At 42.8% G+C, this 22,374-nt stretch overlaps 1 protein-coding gene across 1 annotated transcript; it reads right to left on the bottom strand.

Moving 5' to 3' along the window:
* Positions 1-4,479: 4,479 nt before the first annotated feature.
* Positions 4,480-21,988, bottom strand: LOC126453250 (ice-structuring glycoprotein-like). The gene is made up of 3 exons (XM_050091130.1): positions 21,977-21,988; positions 6,003-6,265; positions 4,480-5,915 (listed from the first exon to the last, which is right to left on the bottom strand). The coding sequence occupies exons 1-3, from the start codon at positions 21,986-21,988 to the stop codon at positions 4,661-4,663; spliced, it is 1,530 nt and encodes a 509-aa protein (XP_049947087.1). The 3' UTR covers positions 4,480-4,660.
* Positions 21,989-22,374: the final 386 nt, after the last annotated feature.

Raw genomic sequence — 22,374 nt, 5'->3', positions numbered from 1 at the left:
AATGTGGAAAACGTGCTCCAATATCTTGGTGCATAATTCCTGATAACTTTGCCCAAAGCGGAAAGTCATGGGGTAGGGAATCTACAAATGTTTAAAACTAAATAAAAAGTCTGTGTTCCAAAAAGGAAATAGCTGAAAAATGTAATTTTGTGACTATACATTGCTGTTAATTCTGTTAGCAACACAATCTATCGAAAAAGAAATCTTCTTACTTTGTTCCAAAAATAAACATTTACCTCCATAATAAATGAAAATGCGTACTAGCAATAAAAAACAAAATAAACACTTTATTTTCAGGTATCGTCTTTTTTGGGAATGTTGTTTGAAACTTAATCAGTTTTGTAAGTACACCAAAATGTACACTGTTGATGAACAGATGCGAATTAATACGATGTAGGCTCTTAATAATTTACAACAACTGAAGCTTATTATAATATGTCGACGCGGTCTATATCTGCTGACTTTGTGTTCTTAAATACCACCATATTTGTCTGCAATTTCCCTGATGCTGTTATCTGGGAAACAGAGGATGAAACCAATTGCTAAAGTGACCATCACAATTTCCAGAGGTGAGCGGAATACCTGTAACTACAACAAACGTCTAGCAGATAACATTTAACTTTGTATTTTCATTTACAATACACACACATAGTTCTATAGAATGGTTTCACAAGCTGAAAGTGACGATTCTTGAAGCTGTCATCTCGTATCTAACTTCTCATGTCACTACCAAAGATTGCCATGTAGAAATGCATCAGTAAGTAAACAGAAAAACCTGTAGTGAACTCTGAGTGGGCTCTGGCTATGTGCTGTAGATCACAGCTGAAGAAATTATGAAAATATAGGAAGTTAAGGAAATGAGACTTGGATAAGTCGAAAGGAGCAGAGGTTGTTGAAAGTTTCAGATCGAACATTATACAACGGATGACAAGAGCAGGGGAAAGGAACACTGTAGAAGATGAATGGCTAGATCTCAGAAATGAAATAGTGAAGGAAGCAGAGGATCAAATAGGTAAAAAGAACAGGCCTAGTGAAAATGCTTGGATACCGCAGGGGTTGAACTTAACTGATGAAAGGAGAAAATTTGAAAATGCTGCAAATGAAGGAAGCGAAAGGGAATACAAACATCTAAAAAATTATATTGATAGGAAGTGCAAAATGGCTAACCAGGAATGGCTAGAGGACAGATTTAAGGATTTAGAAGAATGTTTCGCTAGGAGAAAGGTAGATACCGCTTAAAAGAAAATAGAGAATAGAGAAGAAGCTGTATGTAGATCAAGAGATCAGATAGGAAACCCGTCCTAACCAAGGAAGGGAAAGCTCAAAGGTGGTAGGAGTACATAGAGTATCTAGACAAGGAAGATGAACTTGAAAGAAATATCATAGAAAGGTAAGAGGACGAAGATGAGGATGAGATGGGAGATAAGATACTGCGAGAAGAATTTGACAGAGCACTGAAAGACCTAAGTCGAAACAAAGCCCCAGGAGTAGACGAGATTCCGTCAGAATCAGTGGTAGCCTCGGGAGGGCCATCCATAACAAAAATTATTCCATCTGGTGTGTAAGATCTATGAGACAGGAGAAATTACCTCAGACTTCAAGAACATTGTAATAATTCCAATTTAAAAGAAAACAGTTGCTAAGAGGTGTCAAAATTACAGAACTGTATGTTTAATATGTCATGGTAGTCATGGTTGCAAACTGTTAATACGAATTCTTTACAGAAGAATGAAAAAAGTGGTAGAAGCCGACATCAGGAAAGATCTTTTGGATTTAGAGGAAACGTAGGAACACGAAAAGCAAGACTCACCTTACCAATTAATTTACAGTACAGGTTAAAAAGTAAAAACTAAATTTGCAGTATTTGTAAACATAGAGAAAGGTTTGTGACGATGTTGACGTGAATACTCTAATATATACTGAAGTTCTAAAGGTGACTAAGGTAAGATGCAGGGAACAAAAGGCTGTTTACAACTTGTACAGAAACAAAATGGCTGTTATAAGAGTTGAGGAGCATAAAAGGAAAGCAGTGGTTGAGAAAGGAGTGAGACAGAGTTATAGCCTATCCCCATTGTTATTCAATCTGTACCTTGTACATTGCACAAGCAGTAAAGGAAACAAAAAAAATTGGAGTAGGAATTAAAGTTCACGGAGATGAAATGAAAACTTTGAGATCTGCCGATGACATCGTAATTCTGTCACAGACAGCGAAGTACTTGGAAGAGCAGCTAAACGAAATGGACAGTGTCTTGAAAGGTAGATATAAGATTAACATTACCAAAAGCAAGTCAAGGATAGCGGGATTAAGTCGAATTAAATTAGATGATACTGAGGGAATTCGATTAGGAAATGAGACACTTAAAGTAATAAATGAGTCTTGCTGTTTGGGTAGCAAAAGGACTGATGATGGCCGAAGTAGGGAGGATATAAAAAGTAGACGTAATAGGAACAAAAGCTTCTCCAAAGACGAGAAATTTGTTGATATCTAATATAGATTTCTACCTTTCCTGAAGGTATTTGTCTGAAGTGTAGCCATGTATGGAAGTGAAATGTGGAAGATAAATTGTTTAGACTAGAAGAGGCTTTTGAAATGTAGTGCTACGCAAGAATTATGAAGATAAGGTGGGTATATTAAGCAATTAATGAAGAAGTACTGAAAAGAGTTGATAAGAAAAGAAATTTGTGGCACAGCTTGGCGAGAAGAAGAGACTGGTTGACAGGACACATTCTGAGACATAAGGGGATTACGAATTTGTTACTGGAGGGGAGTGTGGAAGGTGAAAGTCGCAAACCGAGACAAAGAGATAATTACTGTAAGCGGATTCAAAAGGGTGTACGCTGCAATATTTATTTGGATAGGCACAGGAGAGAGTAGCATGAAGAGCTGCACCAAACCGTTATTCGGACTGAAGACCACAGAAAGAACAGTAGGACATTGTTCTCGTCTTCGAGTATTGGGAAGAGAATTCTGCACCGGCCACTGAACTGATTAGTGTCCGATAGCTATCGTAAAAAAAATTTATGCGGTTTTCGTGAAATCTGTAACTACAAGAAATCTGATTGACGTGGATGGAATCACTCACATTCCAAAATGTGTGACGTGATCCGTAGTATGCAAACCAGAAATGATCGACTGATTCCATGTTCGCTGTTGTACGAAGGAAGTATATAACATTTAACTGAACACAGTTTTGGAGTAGTGCCTCAAGAAGTACTAGAGTTGAACAGCGATTTCATAGTCCTCAACTGCTAGCATGTGAATCCATTAATGAAGTTTCAGTTTAGATTAAGAAAGCGATGGATGAGGTAGCTAACGTTTGCAGTGGTGTAGTACTTTTCTTAGCAATAAAGTGGTGGTAGCACATAGCAGTTTCTTTGTTTGATTTTTTTTTGTTTTACTCGGGATCAGGTCGAGTCTATAGGAAAGGGAATTTAAAGAATGGTTCACATGTCCAATTTCTCACGTCCAGTTGTACAAAGAAGAAAGAGTAGACGTTATTTCATTACACACCCAAAATTAAGAAAAGAGTAATTATTTTCTGATGTTCAGTTAGTTGAAGTATAAGAACTATTGGGAATTTAAAAGAATCAGCGAATAGTGCCCAAAAGAAAAACAATGACGAAGTAGTTTTAAGTAAGAGATACTTCAATTTGTTGCAAAATAAAGAAAATTCGCTCTATATGGAAATAGGAAATTGTAGATGCAGCACTGTTAATAGCACTTTTACTGCAGGATTTACGAGAAAGAGAAGTCAGCGATTGCTACACACTGTTGATTGCGTGAATATCTCAGGCAAAAGGAAAACAAAATGTGGAGATATAAGCCAGAGAGACTAGTCTCTGAATACTTTACGTAACTGGAACTATTTTTGTATTGCTTGCCGCATTGGCCGAGCGGTTCTGGTCGCTTTAGTCCGGAACCGCGCGACTGCTGAGGTCGCAGGTTCGAGTCCTGCATTGGGCATGGATGTGTGTGATGTCCTTAGGTTAGTTATATTTAAGTATTTCTAAGTTCTAGGGGGCTGATGACCTCAGATGTTAAGTCCCATAGTGCTCAGAGCCATTTGAACCATTTTATTATTATATTAAAATCGGATAATCCAGTTTATTGATGCGTGTTTGTACCCTTTTCGCTGTACAAAGCTTAAAAGGCTCTCTGCTGATGTGGAGCACACAGCAGTTCTGTAAAATTGTGACATGCTTTTATACAACATAATGACCTGTAGTGTGATCAGCTCAGTTACTCGAGCGGAAGTGAGGGCTCTTCAAGCAAATGCACGATCGCATCACACAAGACTCCAAAGCAGAACAGTTTGAACGATTTGCACTGGAACGGTTTGCAGTACAAGAGAGGATACTGTCCTATGATTTCTACAGCACAGCACAGGAGAAAAGTGTCTATAAAACGTAAACTGTATATCCAAGTACTGATGGCTGAGAGGAAATTTTTCTTACGCATGAAAAATCAGAGAAATGACATTTGGAGGTGTACAAAAAGACATTTATTGCGAGAAGAACAGTATGTTACATGGCGATTTACATAAATGAAAATCATTCAGTCTAGCTTTCCAAAAAGAAAGCTGCAGCAGTGACATGAAGAAGAATGTGTGCAGAGCGAGAGAAAAAGGCAGCACTGTGCGTGTCTTCTTGGGCGAGACATTTACAAGAGTCCCTTGCCATGGAGGTGAAGAGCAGCGCTCTGCGCAATTGGGCCGTGGAAGGACGTGCCCAGTTGTGCTCCGGCGGCCACCGAGTAGGAAGCTGACTGTGTTGCTCCACTGTAGGTCACAGTTGGAGCAGAAGCTGTGTAGGTGACAGCAGGCGCTGTCGTCACGGTCCTGGTGGTGTAGGTGACAGCAGGGGCGGAGGCGGCGTAGGTGTATCCAGCTCCGTACGACAGGCCGGAATTGTAAGCCAGGGCTGGTGCGATAGCACGTGCACCGTAGGCCAGGCCGGAGTAAGATGCGCGTCCGAGGTATGCGGCACCGACTGCGGGGGCGGCAGACGTGTAGGTGACAGTGGCAGCAGGGGCACCGTAGGAGTATCCAGCTCCGTAGGTCAGGCCAGAGCTGTAGGCGAGGGCGGGAGCTGCAGTAACGGTGCGAGCAGCGTATGTGACGGCTGGGGCAGAGTAGGTGACGGCAGCTGGGGCAATAGCACGAGCTCCGTATCCAGCTGAGTATCCAGCCCCGTATGCCAGGCCAGAGTAAGCTGCACGACCGTAGTAGGTGCTGCCGTAAGCTGGAGCTGCAGCGGCATAGCTTACAGCAGGGGCTGCGGCTACTGTGCGGGCAGCATACGTCACTGCGGGGGCACTGGCAGTGTATGCTACGGCAGGAGCAGCGGACACTGTACGAGCGGCGTACGTCACTGCCGGAGCAGCAGCAGTGTATGTAACTGCAGGTGCAGCGGCGACGGTGCGAGCAGCGTAGGTGACTGCCGGGGCAGACGCCGTGTACGCCACAGCCGGGGCTGCAGAGACGGTGCGGGCGGCGTACGTGACGGCGGGGGCGGCGGCAGTGTAGGCTACGGCAGGAGCTGCGGACACTGTGCGGGCGGCGTAGGTGACGGCCGGAGCTGCGGCAGTGTAGGCTACTGCGGGAGATGTGGCAACAGTGCGGGAAGCGTAGGTGACTGCAGGAGCGGCGGCGGTGTACGCGATTGCAGGGGATGCGGCAACAGTGCGAGACGCGTAAGCGACGGCCGGAGCAGCAGCAGTGTAGGCAACTGCAGGAGCTGCAGCAACAGTGCGGGCACCGTAGGCGAGGGCTGGACCTGCAGACACCGTCCTGGCAGCGTACGTGACGGCTGGAGCCGCAGCAGCAGTGTAGGCTACTGCGGGCGCAGCAGCGACGGTGCGGGCGGCGTAAGCGACAGCGGGTGCTGCAGCGACAGCTGGGGCGGCTGCAGTGTAGGCCACGGCAGGGGCAGCTGCGACAGCTGGGGCAGCTGCTGTGTAGGCCACGGCAGGGGCAGCAGCCACTGCGTGGCCAGCGGTGTAGGCCACGGCAGGGGCGGTGGCGACTGCGGCGCCGCCGTAGCCGTAGGCGTCGTTGCTGGAGCGCGAGATGGACACGCGCACGCTCGAGTGTGGCCCGTCGATGGTCTTGGAGTACTCGGAAATGCTGTTGAGACCGCCATAGCCCTTCACCGTCCTCTCGTGTGTAGAGCCCACAGCTCCAGCGTCTGCTGTGTTTGTAACTGTCTGGTAGGAGGCGGGGCCTCCTGCGTGTGCCAGTGCCACCAGGGCGAGGAGGAACACAGCCTGCAAACAAGACGAAAACAGTGTCTGAATATGTGTCAGGGCCACATGGAGTATCATTAATGACAGACGTAATGTTGCCAAGAGAAAACACAGAACGACCAAAGTGCTTTTCTGTATCATTCACTCTGTTACCAACCACTCCTGAGACAACTGGGTTTGGTAAATAACTGTCGTCTTAAATGTTTTGCATCATTGTATTGGGGATCCCTTTCCTACTAGGTGATGCTGCCGCCCATTACTGAAAGGAAAACAGCAGTAGAAAGTAAAATGTATGCCGTACCTGTATTTGCAACCTGAAGATCAAGGTGTGTAATCTAAGTACATCTTACGAAATCAGTTCCTTATTGGAGAGTGATTGATGCTGAAAGCAAAGTGGTGATTCAGTGAAATTCTAATATGTGGTAGTGTGCAGAAGTATGTTGATTATATCAACAGCCAGGAGGGTGGTGTGCTGACCACATGCCCCTCTGTATCGCCATCCAGTGACGCTTAAGGGCTGAGGATGATACGACGGTCTGTCGGTACCGTTGGGCCTTCAATGACCTGTGGTTCTTCTCCTATTTCAATCAGTTGAATAGAACTACCTATGATGGTTCAAATTTACCTATTTGTGATTTCATAATACAACGCTGTGGCAGTACTACTTCACAATGACTCGAAGGACCGCCATGGAAGATCAAAAAGCAGCGTCGCTTGGTTGCCTCGAAGTTATTCACACGGTAACTTTTACATAATTATTTGAAAATTATCCCTGCGAAAAAGATCTATTGCCACCACTGTGTATGTTGCTGAGAGATCATGACAATGATTAAGGCGAGCATAGAAGCGCATTGACAGCCACTGTTCGGTCGCTCAGTCCGTGAACTGAATAGGAGAAAAAAAAATCACTAATATCTATGCGAAATAACCGACGCCACACACTTTATAGGGATTTGTAGGGTACGTATGCAGTTGCAGATATACAGCTGCAGGTAGAATGTCGGTATCAGAAACAACACTCTAGACACTTTCCACTTTACCGTTTCTTCCAGTAGTGATTATCCTGCAATGTGTACAAAATGACGTTTGCATAGTTTAGAAGCAGAGAAGTGTCATATTAGCAGTCTGAACTACCGGGTGATTTAAAATTTTAAAAAAATTCAATTGTTTGTTACAGACGAACTACAAAAAACAGAAACACATGTCGTTGGATAGAGGCAGGTTAAAGTTTTGACAGGTCTATAGTGTTGTTCGTTTGTAGCATCATGGCGACTACAGCACAAGAGAAATCTTTTTGTGTGTTGGTATCTGCGCGAAGTCAATCCACTGTTCCAGTGCAATGTGCATTTCGCTGTAGATTCAGCAAGAAGCCGCGTCTGCACAATCATGTCTAGGATTTGCATACAAAATTCTTGGAAGTTGGTTGCGTATGCAAAGGGAAGAGCGTATCCGAGATGCGTTCACATGGAACTTCGGAAGTTCTCAAGAGGAGCAGGGCATTAACTCCTGCTTCCTGAAACAAGTTGCAGTTGCTTTAGCAATTACGTCCCGGCAACCGCAAAGAGAAGATACGAAATTTGCATTTCAGTTTTGCATCATATGACAGAGGACACTTTTTGCGAACGACTCATCTTTTCGGTCGAATCGAAATTTCATCTGTCGGGTAAGGCAAACACATAACGTAAGAATTTGAGAGGCACAAAATCTGACTTTGTAGTAGAACGTGAAAGAGACTCCCCGAAACTGGATGTGTTATGCGCACTTTCTGTAAACAAAGTTTGTAGAATTTCCATTTTTGCGGAGGAATCTGTTGTAGGAATGTCAAACCTGATCATGCTGAAAAATCGGTTGTTTGCTCAACTTCACTAAGATTCCGATGATTTGATTTTTATGCATGACGGCTTTCCGGCTTCCATCTTGAGGTGCGGCGTTGTCTTAACAACACCATCCCACAGAACTGGATATGAAGAGAAGAACCATAAGATCTCTTCAATGCTTTTGGCCTCCCACGTCACCAGACGTGATACATAAAAGACAAAGTCTTTGTCGCTCCTATGGCAGCTACTCTTCAAGAGCTGAGAAATCGTACTCTTGACGTTGTCGAAAAGAAAACCTGTCGACTCGTACGTAGAATGGAATGGACTACCATGTCGATTTTTCTCGAGCGACGAATGGTGTTCAAATTGAGTGCGTGGTGTAGTGTCTGTGTGAACACAGAACTTTGAACCTTCTCTATACAGTGACATGCGCAATATGTTTCTATCTTACATAGTTTGTCAGTAATAAACACCTTCTTTAATAAATCTCTTCTTCCTTTTTGAATCACCCTGTAAATCTTCCAGACTGCACAGCCGGTTGGAGAATTTCTAGCAAAAGACAACGGCCCAATCCAAGTCCCTAATTTTACGTGGCAGATTTCATACAAAATATTGTGAATAACGTCGTACTTTTATGCTGAGCAGGTAAGCAAAAGGGAAGAACAATGTGCGTCGACTGTATTCAGTGTCATTACGTAGGCTTGTTTCTCATAGTTTACGGGGGATATTATTTAGAAACTTAATAAATGTCTGTATCACAGACGCGCGGGATTAGCCGAGCGGTCATGGACTGTGCGGCTGATCCCGGCGGAGGTTCGAGTTCTCTCTCGGGCAGGGGTGTGTGTGTTTGTCCTTAGGATAGTTTAGGTTAAGTAGTGTGTAAGCTTAGGGACTGATGACCTTAGGAGTTAAGTCCCGTAAGATTTCACACACATTTGAACATCTGTATCACAAGTGATGTCAACGTGAAACAGAATCACTTCTACAACGACAGTGATGGCTCCCGGAAGCCGCCAATTCGCACCCTTAATTATTCCTGTACGTCCCTTTATTACAGACAACCATAAAACACAAGGACGAAATTCAGTGACTTACTTTCTCGGTGGCGTATTTAAGCTTGCTGTGGTACTGTTGTTTAAGAGACGTCAGTTCTCAGTAACGATATCTTGCTAATTAGAAATTCAGATCCGCATCAGGAGCCAGTCTTCTTTGCTCTCTCCGTACTTTACGGAAGATTAAACTCGCTTCCGTTCCGAGGAAATGCGTAATTTTCAGAGTGACAGATTTACTTTTCTTTCAGAGCCCGGCGACCCGTATTTGTCTCCCGTGCTTCCCTTCGCAGTTCAGCCAATGCTCTCGGACAGAAATATAAATAGCAACTGCGCTTTTGTTAACAGCTGTCGTATTCGCATTCGTGGAAGCGGATAAAGAAGAGGGGAGACAAATTACCGAATTTATACCATGGAGAGAGTTAATTCAGACCTATAGAGCATTAATCAGATACACAATTCTATTGAAAAACATTTCGAAGAAGTACACCTCAGACAACCAAAACAAAACTCCTAAAATGAAAAGTCCTGATTCATCGTCAGGAGCTGGTGTTAAAATTTCTTTATTGTACAACTATTTGCGGTCCACGGACCATCATTTGGTATCACAAAATATTTCCAACAGGCTACAAGGTGACAAAAAATCAATAGCATCACAAAATATAATTTCTTATTCGTCATTTTCGTCAAATAGTAGCAAAAATAGGAACCTCTCTCCTTCACGTTATGTTAGCAGTCAGCTTACAAAATTACGGAAGGAGACACTATACATATAAAAGCATGTGGAGTACCCGCTCTAGTAATTTTATAACTTGACTGTTAATACAACTTGAAATGGAGCAGTATCTGGCATATTTTTAATACAGACGATATAATCTGTATTACTATTTAACTAGAGTGATGAGTTTTGGTTATTACACTTTCTGACGCCATTGATTAAAATCAACTTGTAAGGTGTCGGTAAAAATTTTACTATACCAAATGATGATCTGTGGACCGAAAGTCGTATATTCAAGAAATTTTAACAGCAACTCCTGACGCTCAATCATGACATTTTTCTTACATTTTATACCTTCTTAAACCGTAAATTTTTGCATATTTTTTGTAGTGTATTGTCTTTTTTGATGTGCTTTCCAGCGCATGTTGCACGCAAACATAAACAGTAATATACAACGTATTCCCAAAATTGCTAATAGAAAATGAAGCGTAAATGAGTATTCAGAACGACAGACTGAGCAATGAAAAGTATTTTCAGTCAGCGAAAAGATAGTTAAGAATACTCGAATTCTGCTCCATTATTTCTTTCAGAAACTAGAAGTACATATGTAACTAACTGCATCTTCGTTTCTCTCAAAGACGAAATAAAGGAAGAGAAAATACCCTTTACAATCGTAATTGAAGACTGTAGGGAACAGGTGTAATCCTAAAAATCACTGAGCACTTCCGGTCTAAGTTGGTGCATCCAGCATGCTTAATATGGAATAAGCGGCAATAGTAACTGAAACAATAACATGAAATGAATTCGTATGGTATGACTGGCTGAAGGACCCCCAAAAGCGATACTCAGCCACCTGTTTACAAATTCTTTCAATTGGACACCACTTCAGCAAGTAGCGCGCACCCTAGGAGATAGGAGATCTGCAGTTAAACATGGAATCTAAATCACGTGTCCTTCCTGGTATATCTACCACTGGACCACAAAACAATGACATGATATAGGCTATTAGAAAGCTGGAAACTGACGCTCTAAGCTTTAGCATTAGAATAAGAAAGGTTGTAGAAAGTAGTACTATACGGGGTGACCAAAAGAACGTTTGAAAAACAGATTGGTGAATGTGAAGAAGTCTTGCTTCGACACATCTGCTATACTGGTCTGAATCTTTATAAGAAAATTATTAGACGGTTACTAACTCTGTGCGCAGCATGCTGTGGATATGGAGATCGGTCAATAGGAAACCGGATATCGAAAAACTGTAAGCGTTTTAAATGTGACGCTGCGAAAGTGCATTAAATAAACGTCTGTACATAAGTGTCAAGTGAATACAGCTTATTTATGAGGTATCTAGATTTGAAATCACCGGAACTGGACAGGAAAAGATGCAAAAATGCACGGAGCTGAAACTCCTGAAGTATATAAATTCATACTAAACGACTTGATAAATATATCTTTAACAGGTATCAAGTGAGCTAGTTATTCCGCACATTCAATTTATCTGTCTCTGCTGCTAATAGCGATAGTAGGGCTGCAGTCATGATGGCTAACTATTGAAAACTTACATCTTATATAAAGCCCGTCTTTAAAATATAATTTCAGTTCTTGTTGCTTATTATAACCAGCGACTTAGTTTCTGAACTATATCGCAAAAATATTCAGAATTTAGCCTGTTTACGTGAAGTGTACATAAAATTAAGAAGCATCTAAACATTGAATTCAAAACTCAGAAATCATGTGGTTTTTCACATTACAAGTAAAGACTGAGCTAGTATGATACCTTGCGAAGGTAATACTAATTCAGAATTCTTTGTGAACGTAATTCCATTTTGACCTCAGTCAGAAAAGACAGATCCTCTTTCGGGCTGTATTTGTGAAACCTCTGCGACAGGTTACGTCCGTATGCTCCCGAAATTCGAAAATTTTGTAAATTTTTTGTCCCTAATGAAATAAGAGAAAACTAAAGTGGACGTTCTGTAAAAGACACATTTCAAGAAGTGGACGGATGTTGTTACTTCGGAAACTGAGTAGATAAGGAAGAAAGATGCAAGAAAGACGTAGTTGGAAGATTAGATAACACCTCCTAAGATCCGAAAATGCACTGCTACACTTGAAAATTACAATACCAGTAAGGATAGCAAATAACGCCGTTACTTGTGCATACACAGTATAGCAGGAACTATATACGCTTTAAGAAAAAACAAATGGCGCACCGTGAAGAAGTTATCGGAATGGGACGGACCGACCGATGTGATTATGCGTACACACAAACAAATGGTTACAGTTTCAGGAAAAATGGATGGTTTACTAAAGAGAGAGAGCTTCACAAATTCAACAAGTCAGTAAAGCATTGGTTCACCTCTGGTCCTTATGAAAGCAGTTATTCTGTTTGTCATCGATTGACTGAGTTTTCAGATGCCATCCTCAGGGATATCGTGATAAATCCTGTCTAATCTGCGTCTTTTATCGTCAAAATCTCGAGCTGGTTGGAGGGCCCTGTTCATAAAGCTCCAAACGTTCTCAATCGGATAATAATCCGGCGACGTTGCAAACCGAGGTGGGGATCGACAAACACGAAGACAAGCAGTGGAAACTCTCGCCATATGACATATGCGTATGTTGTTTAAGAACCTTTCTGCGAGACATAATTATTGTTCAACTCAGTACTCTGAATGAAACCCGCAAAGACATTATGCCCTGGTGTCGATAGTCCATCGTCTTCTATTCTTTCCAGCTGCACGGTGAAACTGCACTTGCGCTGCAGAGTCACGCATTCATCCATTATGTTTATAGTTTTGAATTTTTCTTCGATACCTGTGTATTAATTTGTGACCAATTTGCCGTTCTCCATGCGACGTTTTGTATTTAATAACCTGCAGTGTATAAATCATGAGCTAGAAAAATATGTCTGGAAATCTGTGTTAGAAGTACAGCGCATAATGTGTGTGAGGCATGGACAGCTGGAAGACAGAAGTTAATGTGTTAGAAGCCTTGAAATTGTTGTATTACGGGAGACTGTCAACTATGGAATGGACTGTTCGCGTAAGAAATAAAGACGTCATAACACCTGCATGCAGTGTTCTGTAGAATCCTAAGAAGGATAGCATTGGCCAAGAAACTACGGCTGAAGTGACATTGTTGTTAAAATATTGGACGCGTGCTTGGGAATAATGCTGTTGATTTACCCACTTGGGCCCCGTTTTCAATTCTCCTTGGTTTCCCTACATCAGTTCGAAAGAATGACAATAAAAATTCCTACTGAACGGAATTACACACATCTAGGTCACCAATGCAATTTTCTATGAACACCTACTTACACGTTCCGGGATATTCCTATCATCAGTCTGTGGTAGATACATAAAATAAAAAAACCGCCAATTGCTGTGAAAAAATAAATTGAAAATTATACAATGTGCCGCTAACCAAAGACATTTTTGTGTGTTGCTTGATGTGAATGTGTCTTTGTTACGTTGAAATATTGTAGATTTACTGTTAAAAAATTATTTTTGAAAAGGAAAGACGAGTGTAATTCTATAGTGTGTGCTAATGATGATCGCAGTTCTCCTTAAAGGCTTCTTGTCAAAAGTTATAAAAAATTCGAACGTTGCCGTCATAGTCCAACTGAGATAATGATTCGTCTAACCTGGATATCGACGGATAATTCTTGAGGAAACCATTGGGAGAGAAAAGAGCGAACACAGCTACGTATCTAATCAGAGAAATTTAAACAATTAATCCCGATGAATAAGGAACCAAGGGACTGAAAATTCACAGGTTTCAAACATAGTTAAACAACATATAGATAAATACCGGGAACAGATATATACAGCAGCTAAGCTTGCAAATTCATGTAGCACATTACCATAGACAGCTAAGACAGGACGAGACGTAGCTTCTGAACACACTGGAGATTGCGAGAAGTGACACAACGAAAGAACGCTGGGTGAGCACAAAGGTCGAAAGGATTTCATTCAGATGTCGTAGACCATAGCTATCCAAAACGAAAAGAAGATGGCGAATGTGCTACCTAGCTGAGACACAATCTGACTTTATTCTGTCCGTTGTTGTTTTTGTTGCTGCTGTGACGGCATTAGTTTTTTAAAATACAAAACAAAACTTACTTCAGTCACAAATCGTGATTTTGTGACTCAGGAGGTTTGTTTCCTTTACAAACTGATTTCTTCAATGCAAACCTATGAGGCAACTTATGGATCTCTGTATCGTCCACGAGACTCAGAGGGCCATAGACAGGGGTTCACAGGTAGATGTCGCGTTTCTTGACTTCCGCAAGGCGTTCGATACAGTTCCCCACAGTCGTTTAATGAACAAAATAAGAGCATATGGACTATCAGACCAATTGTGTGATTGGATTGAAGAGTTCCTAGATAACAGAACGCAGCATGTCATTCTCAATGGAGAGAAGTCTTCCGAAGTAAGAGTGATTTCAGGTGTGCCACAGGGGAGTGTCATGGGACCGTTGCTGTTCACAATATACATAAATGACGTGGTGGATGACATCGGAAGTTCACTGAGGCTTTTTACAGATGATGCTGTGGTGTATCGAGAGGTTGTAACAATGGAAAATTGTACTGAAATGCAGGAGGATCTGCAGCGAATTGACGCATGGTGCAGGGAATGGCAATTGAATCTCAATGTAGACAAGTGTAATGTGCTGCGAATACATAGTTAGATAAATCCCTTATCATTTAGCTACAAAATAGCAGGTCAGCAACTGGAAGCAGTTAATTCCATAAATTATCTGGGAGTACACATTAGGAGTGATTTAAAATGGAATGATCAAATAAAGTTGATCGTCGGTAAAGCAGATGCCAGACTGAGATTCATTGGAAGAATCCTAAGGAAATGCACTCCGAAAACAAAGGAAGTAGGTTACAGTACGGTTGTTCGCCCACTGCTTGAATACTGCTCAGCGGTGTTGGACCCGTACCAGATAGGGTTGATAGAAGAGATAGAGAAGATCCAACGGAGAGCAGCGCGCTTCGTTACAGGATCATTTAGTAATCGCGAAAGCGTTACGGAGATGACAGATAAACTCCAGTGGAAGATTCTGCAGGAGAGACGCTCTGTAGCTCGGTACGGGCTTTTGTTAAAGTTTCGAGAACATACCTTCACCGAAGAGTCAAGCAGTATATTGCTCCCTCCTACGTATATCTCGCGAAGAGACCATGAGGATAAAATCAGAGAGATTAGAGCCCACACAGAAGCATACAGACAATCCTTCTTTCCACGAACAATACGAGACTGGAATAGAAGGGAGAACCGATAGAGGTACTCAGGGTACCCTCCGCCACACACCGTCAGGTGGCTTGCGGAGTATGGATGTAGATGTAGATATAGGTGTTCATTCCTCTCACGCGCTATACGAGATTGGAATAATAGAGAATTGTGAAGGTGGTTCGATGAACCCTCTGCCAGGCACTTTAATGTGATTTGCAGAGTATCCATGTAGGTGTAGATGTAGATGTGTCCTGAAATATAGCCTTCTTCAGAATTCGGTTTCTTCTTTTTAATACACATATAAATCTGCCGAGAAAGTGATTAATACTGTCGTGCAGCAATTAAATGTCATGCCTTCTGACGCAAATGATATGATAAGAAATACTTCTATGTGTGAATACTCATTCGCCGTAAAATGCTGAAACTACTTTAAAATTACTTGTATCATTTACCTTTATTGCTCTACGTAACTTAAACTTCCATCATCTCCTTGAAATTAGGTAGGTATATTTGTAACTAACTCGTAACTGCACTACAATGCAATGTAACTATAAACGAGTCGATTATTAACATGATAATTCATGGGACTTCTGGTTGGAAGAGTTACCAGCCGAAACTCGCTTATTGAACTGTAGTTACTACCGTAAGTAACTAGATAGAAACAGGCACTGCTTTTGCTGTTTCCTCTGGAAGTTAAAATGTATGCGTTCTTCATTAATAAATTGTAATGTTTTATCGAGTGAAGCACGTTCGTTACATATTAGCATTTCACCGTTATGTAAAGGTGTTTGTTGAAACAGTTTAGCACCAAATCGTTTTGTGTCAGCAAACCCGAGGTCAGATTTTGCGACGAAATATGTAATTTAAGAAATTATATCATTATAGAGCAAGAACTTTCCCAGAATCGGACAATTTACTTTCCCATAATATCCATTTTCCATATTACGTCATAAACGTTAATGCGTCTTGCCGAGAAGGAGTTATTTTATGTACTGATAGCCTAATTTACAAGCCATGACATTGTGAAGACCTATAAGACTTAGATACCCCAAATATTAACTGGTGTTCGACGTCTGTGATTCACTTTGATGATGAGCCTATGAAAAATTTTCTTTCTGAAGTCTCTTATTTTCATAATTGGAGCTGTTTGTGAGGACAGAAATGAAAATTTTTCTGACAGACTAATCCTTATGCTGCGGCAAATATATTGAGATGTGGTGGTCAGATGATAAATGAGGAATTTCTCGGCATTAGAGGCTAGGAGAGCAGTAGTTGGAATAAAAAGAAAAGAATGATGTGCAATGTGATAGGACATGTGTTGAGACATGAAGGTATGACTTCCATGGTACTAAATGGAGCTGCAGGGGGCAGAAACTGTAGAGGAAGATAGGGATTTGATTGTAATATTCTACTTGGAACAAACACACGTGAAACTGTTTATCTGCTGAAATGGTACATTCATACGCTTATTAATTGTTACTGAAAATATTTATCGCACGTAGCTCTTCCGAGAGTAGTCGACCATCACGTCAACACGTTTCAAATAGAACAACAGCTCCAGCTTTCACGACAGAATCGTACCGATGGAGGACTGTAAACAGAATTTTACGGTCCTGCGATTCACGCTCTATAGAGGACGTGGCTGAGCCAAACTTTGTACTGTATCGATCCTCCAGGGGGTTCTAGTGCTACTGCACCGTAGGAGAGTTTACTTGTTTGGGCGCAGTTACGAGACGGCAGTCAGAAGTTGAAGCTCTCAGTTTTCCAGGGGCGTTGCTTTGGCTGGCGAATTCTACGAGTAACCCCCCCCCCCCCCCTCTCCTCCGTTTTAGCTTGTCAAACCAATTAACACAGTCATTCTACGTGGAGCTTACGCTTAACAACAATTTTATCTGTTATACTTATTGCAGAGTTCGTGTTCGTCGTTGACATATAACGTGATGGTCGATAAAGCTATTTGTTCAGCTCTGTAGCAGTCTTCTATAGTCAAATTCCTTATCAAAATATATCATCTCTCACAAGGACTCGAAAGTGACACCTCAGTTCTTAGAAATATCTAGAATACACGGGAAAAGTACATTACACTCAGTGAATGAAATCCACCCTTATTCCCGTTTAGATAGTGGCTGAAGCTAAAAAGAACGAAGTGCTAAGAAGTCTTAAGAAAAGACGTTCACCACCAGACAAAATAATAAATAATTCTTCGCAACGACCAGTCAAGTAGTAAAATACGAGGGCTATTCGGAAAGTAAGTTTATAATGGTCGCAAAATGGAAACGATTGTAAAAATCCAATGTGGGCAGTGTCTCTAGTATGCCCGTCGATCGCGTCACGTCGGTCTTTGCAGTCCTAGGAGCACAGTCAGCACGTAAGGATGGCTAGGAAATAGCATCAGCCGGCAAGTATGGGGGCCTGGTGAGGGACTTCACCTGATCTCACGCAGCCTGCATAGCAAAACTGTCACGCGGTTTCTTCTTCATGACAGTTCTCGGCCACACTATGCAGGGGCTACGAAGATACTGCTGCAGCGTTTTCGATGGGGAGTGTTTGCCCGCAACTTGCTGCCCCTGAGTTTCATCTGTGGTTAACCGCTGACTGTGAAGACAAATTTGGTACAGACAATGAGCTGTAGAACAGATTAGAGAATTGGCGAAACGCACAGGCGGCTGCCTCCTGTGACGAATGTATTAGAAAGTAGGTACAACACTACGACAAATGTGGAAGCTGGAGCGGCGTCTATGTAGAGAAGTAGCTGCAAGGTTTTACTGAATGTTTCGAAAGGGTTCGCATTATTCTACACACATTTTCAAGAACTCTCGGATTCTGTAAGGGTAAGTAGGTATTTGCTTCAAATGGAGCTATTGCTGCTCAATATATCTGTGCATGAGACACGAACGAGTGGTAACCATATGAGGCAGGTCACTTGCCTGCATTAATTGGTCGCAAATGTTGTCTACATTACCACTTCCAGAGTGGTGTATGGCAGGGCTTACTCACTCTACAGACGACTTTTGCACTTGTCTTAAAACATTAAAAGGTGGTGAATGCAATATCCTACCCCTCCCATTTTGTCTTCGTGGTCACATTAGAGGGAGTAAAATGCTCTTTCACCTCTCTTGCGACTTTCCTACTCGTAAGTTTCATACGTGTCGCAGGTAATGTACAATGAGATTCGTGCGGTGTACCCTACTCCATGTAACAGAACGTTTCTGGCGCTAATAATCAACCTAGTAAAAAAAGAAGTTCGCCTCTCTTATCTATATCTTGTCAGTACACAAAACAAAACAAAAACTTGTCACTGCTGCTTAGCTCTTTTCTTGTAGTGTCATTGTTCACAGTCTAATTGTCAAACATGTTAATGCAACTTCTCCCTGGTAGTTACCGCAGGCTGTTGAAACAAGTCTCAGTTTTCTTCAAATCTGGCTAACTGTGTACAATTACAAATTTCCTCAGGAAGGAAAAAAATCAACCAGCTATGGAAGTGAATGCGATCTCTACTGGATAATATTTTAATATCTCCACAATACGTACGGGGGAAATCACAGATATTGAATTTAACCCCATCTGCCCGTATGGCTTAACACAAAGCTTGTCTGGAATCCATTAAGATGAGCAAGAATCGATTCAGTTCTGGGCGCCGAAGGTACAGATTCAAAAATGGTTCAAATGGCTCTAAGCACTATATGACTTAACATCTGAGGTCATCAGTCCCCTATACTTAGAACTACTTAAACCTAACTAACCTAAGGACATCACACACATCCATGCCCGAGGCAGGATTCGAACCTGCGACCGTAGCAGCAGCGCGGTTCCGGATTGAAGGGCCTAGAACTGCTCGACCACAGCGGCCGGCTGTACAGGTATCAGAATGGTTACCCTCACTGCAATTATTCTTTTATCCTTTTCTCCGGAAACTATAAGCTAATTTTTTGTGTCCGTCCGAGTCATACACCACGTATACATTTGAAATACGAATGCAAACTGAAGCAAATTGTGACAAGCTACAAAAAAATGATGTGCAAAACTCTAGATTATGCCTCAGACGCTTCAAGCGGTAAGGGTGGCATCCCACTAAAGCAATTTTAGAAAAACAACAGTTTGTGGATGGTTTGTGGACATTTAGAATGCAGCACGAATGCTGATGGGGTCCCGTCAGTATGTGCGTTATCAGAGACGGCCAGAAAATATTTCAAGCACCTTAACATAGGCAACCTGCCGAAACTGTGGGTGATGTAAATTGGGTTGAATGAAACATTTTCTGGCCGAGTTGTGTTACGACCACCCTGTACAGCTTCCTAGTACTTGAAGACTAGCTCGAGCATTGATTTAAGGGAATCGACAAGAAATCTCAAACAGAATTGACAGCGAAGGATTCGTATACCTTTCTCACTTCTTACTCACTGTAAATGCACATTTTTCTACCAGTTCTGCAACGACAGGAAGAAAATTACGTTGTAGTCGTGAATGAATTATCTTGTCAATCTCTAAACGCTTTTTAGGAGAACGTAAACTGGCATGATGGACCTGGGATCTAAGCTTCACTGCTCCCAAATATTCTTCTGATATTTTAATGACTGCAACAACTCGGTCAGCGAGAAACAGTAAAGCTGAGGGTTGAACTAGACTAAGCTGAACTACGCAACGCTTAAGTACCATAATCGGCTACCGTCTGTATTGGAGAATCTATGTGAAGCATTATCGTAAGCAGATGCTATTATTGGAGGTAGTAACAACAGAAGACGACAACATCTAGTGACAGTCTTTGTTGTATGTTCAGTGCCTGGTGCAGAGAACCTGCTTCGCTTAACAAATCCAAGTACTAGCGGACCAGAGCCAATGTACCCGGCCCCGTAGCTCAGGTGTGGTAGCGCCCGACAGGTTGGATGAAACTGTCGCTCCCAGTATTTGGCCAGCAACGGGAGGAGAGGTGGCGGAGTAAATTTCTTCATCACCAATTTCATGGCTTAAATCCCACATGTCTCCATTGCGTCTCTTGAAGGGAGGGTATTCGTCACTGCTTATTGGTTTGGTTTTGATTTTATTTTGCTTTAGGGCGCAAAAAACCACTGGAGTCATACGCACCCAAGTCAGAACTATAGAACACCAAGACATAGAGGAGTTAAAAAACGACTATACGTCAGTCAAAATTGACAAAATAGAAGACAGCTAAAAACAGGTACTTAGAAAAAGGGCTAAAAAAGACACCATCCAGAAACGGATGTCCAAAACTAAAAACTGAATGGCCTCTGCCGTATTGCTTTGGCGGATAAAAAGTAAAACGCGGTCGACAGTCCCCACCTAATTTGCTAAAACGGCCTGTAATTCAGACGGCAACCCCAAGCGAGAACGTAAACGGTTAATAAATCACTGCTGTTGGTGATCCGCCCGGACGTTAAGCCTGAGAGGTCACTTGTGGTTATTCGGGAGGAGTTGTATACGTCCCTGCACCATCTCCCTACCCTCATCACCACCACCACCATCATCATCATCATCAAATAAATACAAACGTAACACTACACTATACACGCATCCGTTACACTCGCCTACATTCCCCAAACTCACAAATGACATAGCGCTCGTAAACTGGCATGAATATGGGCCAGTTTGTATACGGGAAGAACACTGCTTCAGCTAGGGGAGTGAAACCATCCTACGGGATTTCGCAGCCAGCATTACTACACGAGAATGAGGTTTACTTCCAACCCCAGTGCGCTACACAGTTGAGTCCTTGTAGCCACTGATTACCTCAGATTTTAAGTCCCATTGTGCTTGGAGCCCTTGTAGTCGGTGGAGTGAGATGCTAGTGAGCAGACAGCAGCGCTTACTTACATCACGGTAATGCGGAAATTCGAGAAGGTTAGTCTAGTTTGTCGATATGAGCAGCAGTGTCTCGCTTTTGCTCGTTTACGCGCAAGTAGTGTTAGCAACTGGGATACGAACTGCTTGTGATCTGAGCCATAGCTACAGAGGTCTTCTGGGAAGCCTTAGAAGGTTCTTTGTCTCCTAGGCTGAGAGCCCTGACCACAGTGAAAATCACCTGCACTCTTGCCTTGAACTACACTGTGGTGCTGATAGTCGTAAAATCAGATGACTTCTGCTTTGTCTAGTACGTGCATTTAAGCCACACTGTCTCAGTTTTACTCTTGTACCCTCAAGCATTGTTACCATATTGGATGCCGACTGTCTGTGATTTGGATCGTAGATACGAGGACTTCTTAGAAGCGACAAAAAAACCCTAGTCAGCAATTTAGGATGCTTCTGGATACTCTAGTACGTGTATATGAGAAGCAGTCTCTCAGTTTTACTCCTGTTCGACGAAGTGGGTAGCGGCCTGCTTATGGTTTGGACTGTACCTACAGAAGTCTTCTAGGAAGCCATATGAGACTTTATCCAGGTAGTCAGAGAGCCCTGACCACAGTGGAAATCACACGCAGTATTACCTTGATCGACATTGTAATGCTGCTGGTCGGAAATTCTGGAAGATAGCCTCTGGTTAGTCTAGTACGTGGATTTAAGCAGCACTGTCTCAGTTATACTTGTGTTGGCGCAAGTAGTGTTAGCAAGTGAGTTATGGACTCTCTGTGATTTGAAGGACTTATGGAACGCCATAAGAGACTCTATAGCCAGTTATGAAGAGCGCCCTAACACAGTGGTAAACACACACGCTCATAACTTTATCGACAATGTGGTTCCAGGGCTCGGAAATTAGCAAAGGTTACTTCTGGTTAGTCTAGTACGTGCATATAAGCAGCAGCGTCTCAGTTTCATTCCTGTTTGCGCAAGTAGTGATAGCAAGTGGGATGAAGAGTGCCTTCGATTTGGATCGTAGCTACTGAGGACTTCCTGGGAAGCCATGAGAGATTCTAATCAGCTAGGCAGGGAGCCCAGACACAGTGGAAATCACACGCGCTCTTACCTTGATCGACATTGTGGTGCTGGTGGTCGGTGCGGGTCTGCTCATCGAGGGACGGGCGAGCGTCTTTATAGCGGGCCGGCGGCTGGACGGGAGGGGATGCGGTGTCGAGCAGATCACAGCTGGTCCGCAATGGCCCCTCACCTTTCACCGCAGCGGCGGACGCGACCACGCCTGCCCGTGGAGCCACTTGCCGTCCCACCGACAGATGTGGGTCGCGACATCGTGCCTCACACACACACGCACACACACACGAACACACGCACAGCCACACACCCTGGCAGAGAGTAAAAGTGGTCCCACCGCTTCGTCGCATCGCTCGGAGCACGCAGTCGCCCGCCGAAAGCGAAGCCGCGCCACCGTGGCACGCCGGCCGGCGTCATTCCGCCCGTGGCCGGCGT

Source organism: Schistocerca serialis, chromosome 1 (genome assembly GCF_023864345.2).
Source record: "Schistocerca serialis cubense isolate TAMUIC-IGC-003099 chromosome 1, iqSchSeri2.2, whole genome shotgun sequence".
NCBI lineage: Eukaryota > Metazoa > Arthropoda > Insecta > Orthoptera > Acrididae > Schistocerca > Schistocerca serialis.
Note: the sequence above shows the minus strand (reverse complement) of the source record. Positions and strands in the feature narration are given on the sequence as shown.

Coding starts and splice junctions, on each gene's coding strand:
- LOC126453250 (XM_050091130.1), bottom strand. Junction 5,916..6,002: donor GCCACCGCCCCTGCCGTGGC/CTACACCGCTGG, acceptor CCCTGCCGTGGC/CTACACTGCAGCCGCCCCAG.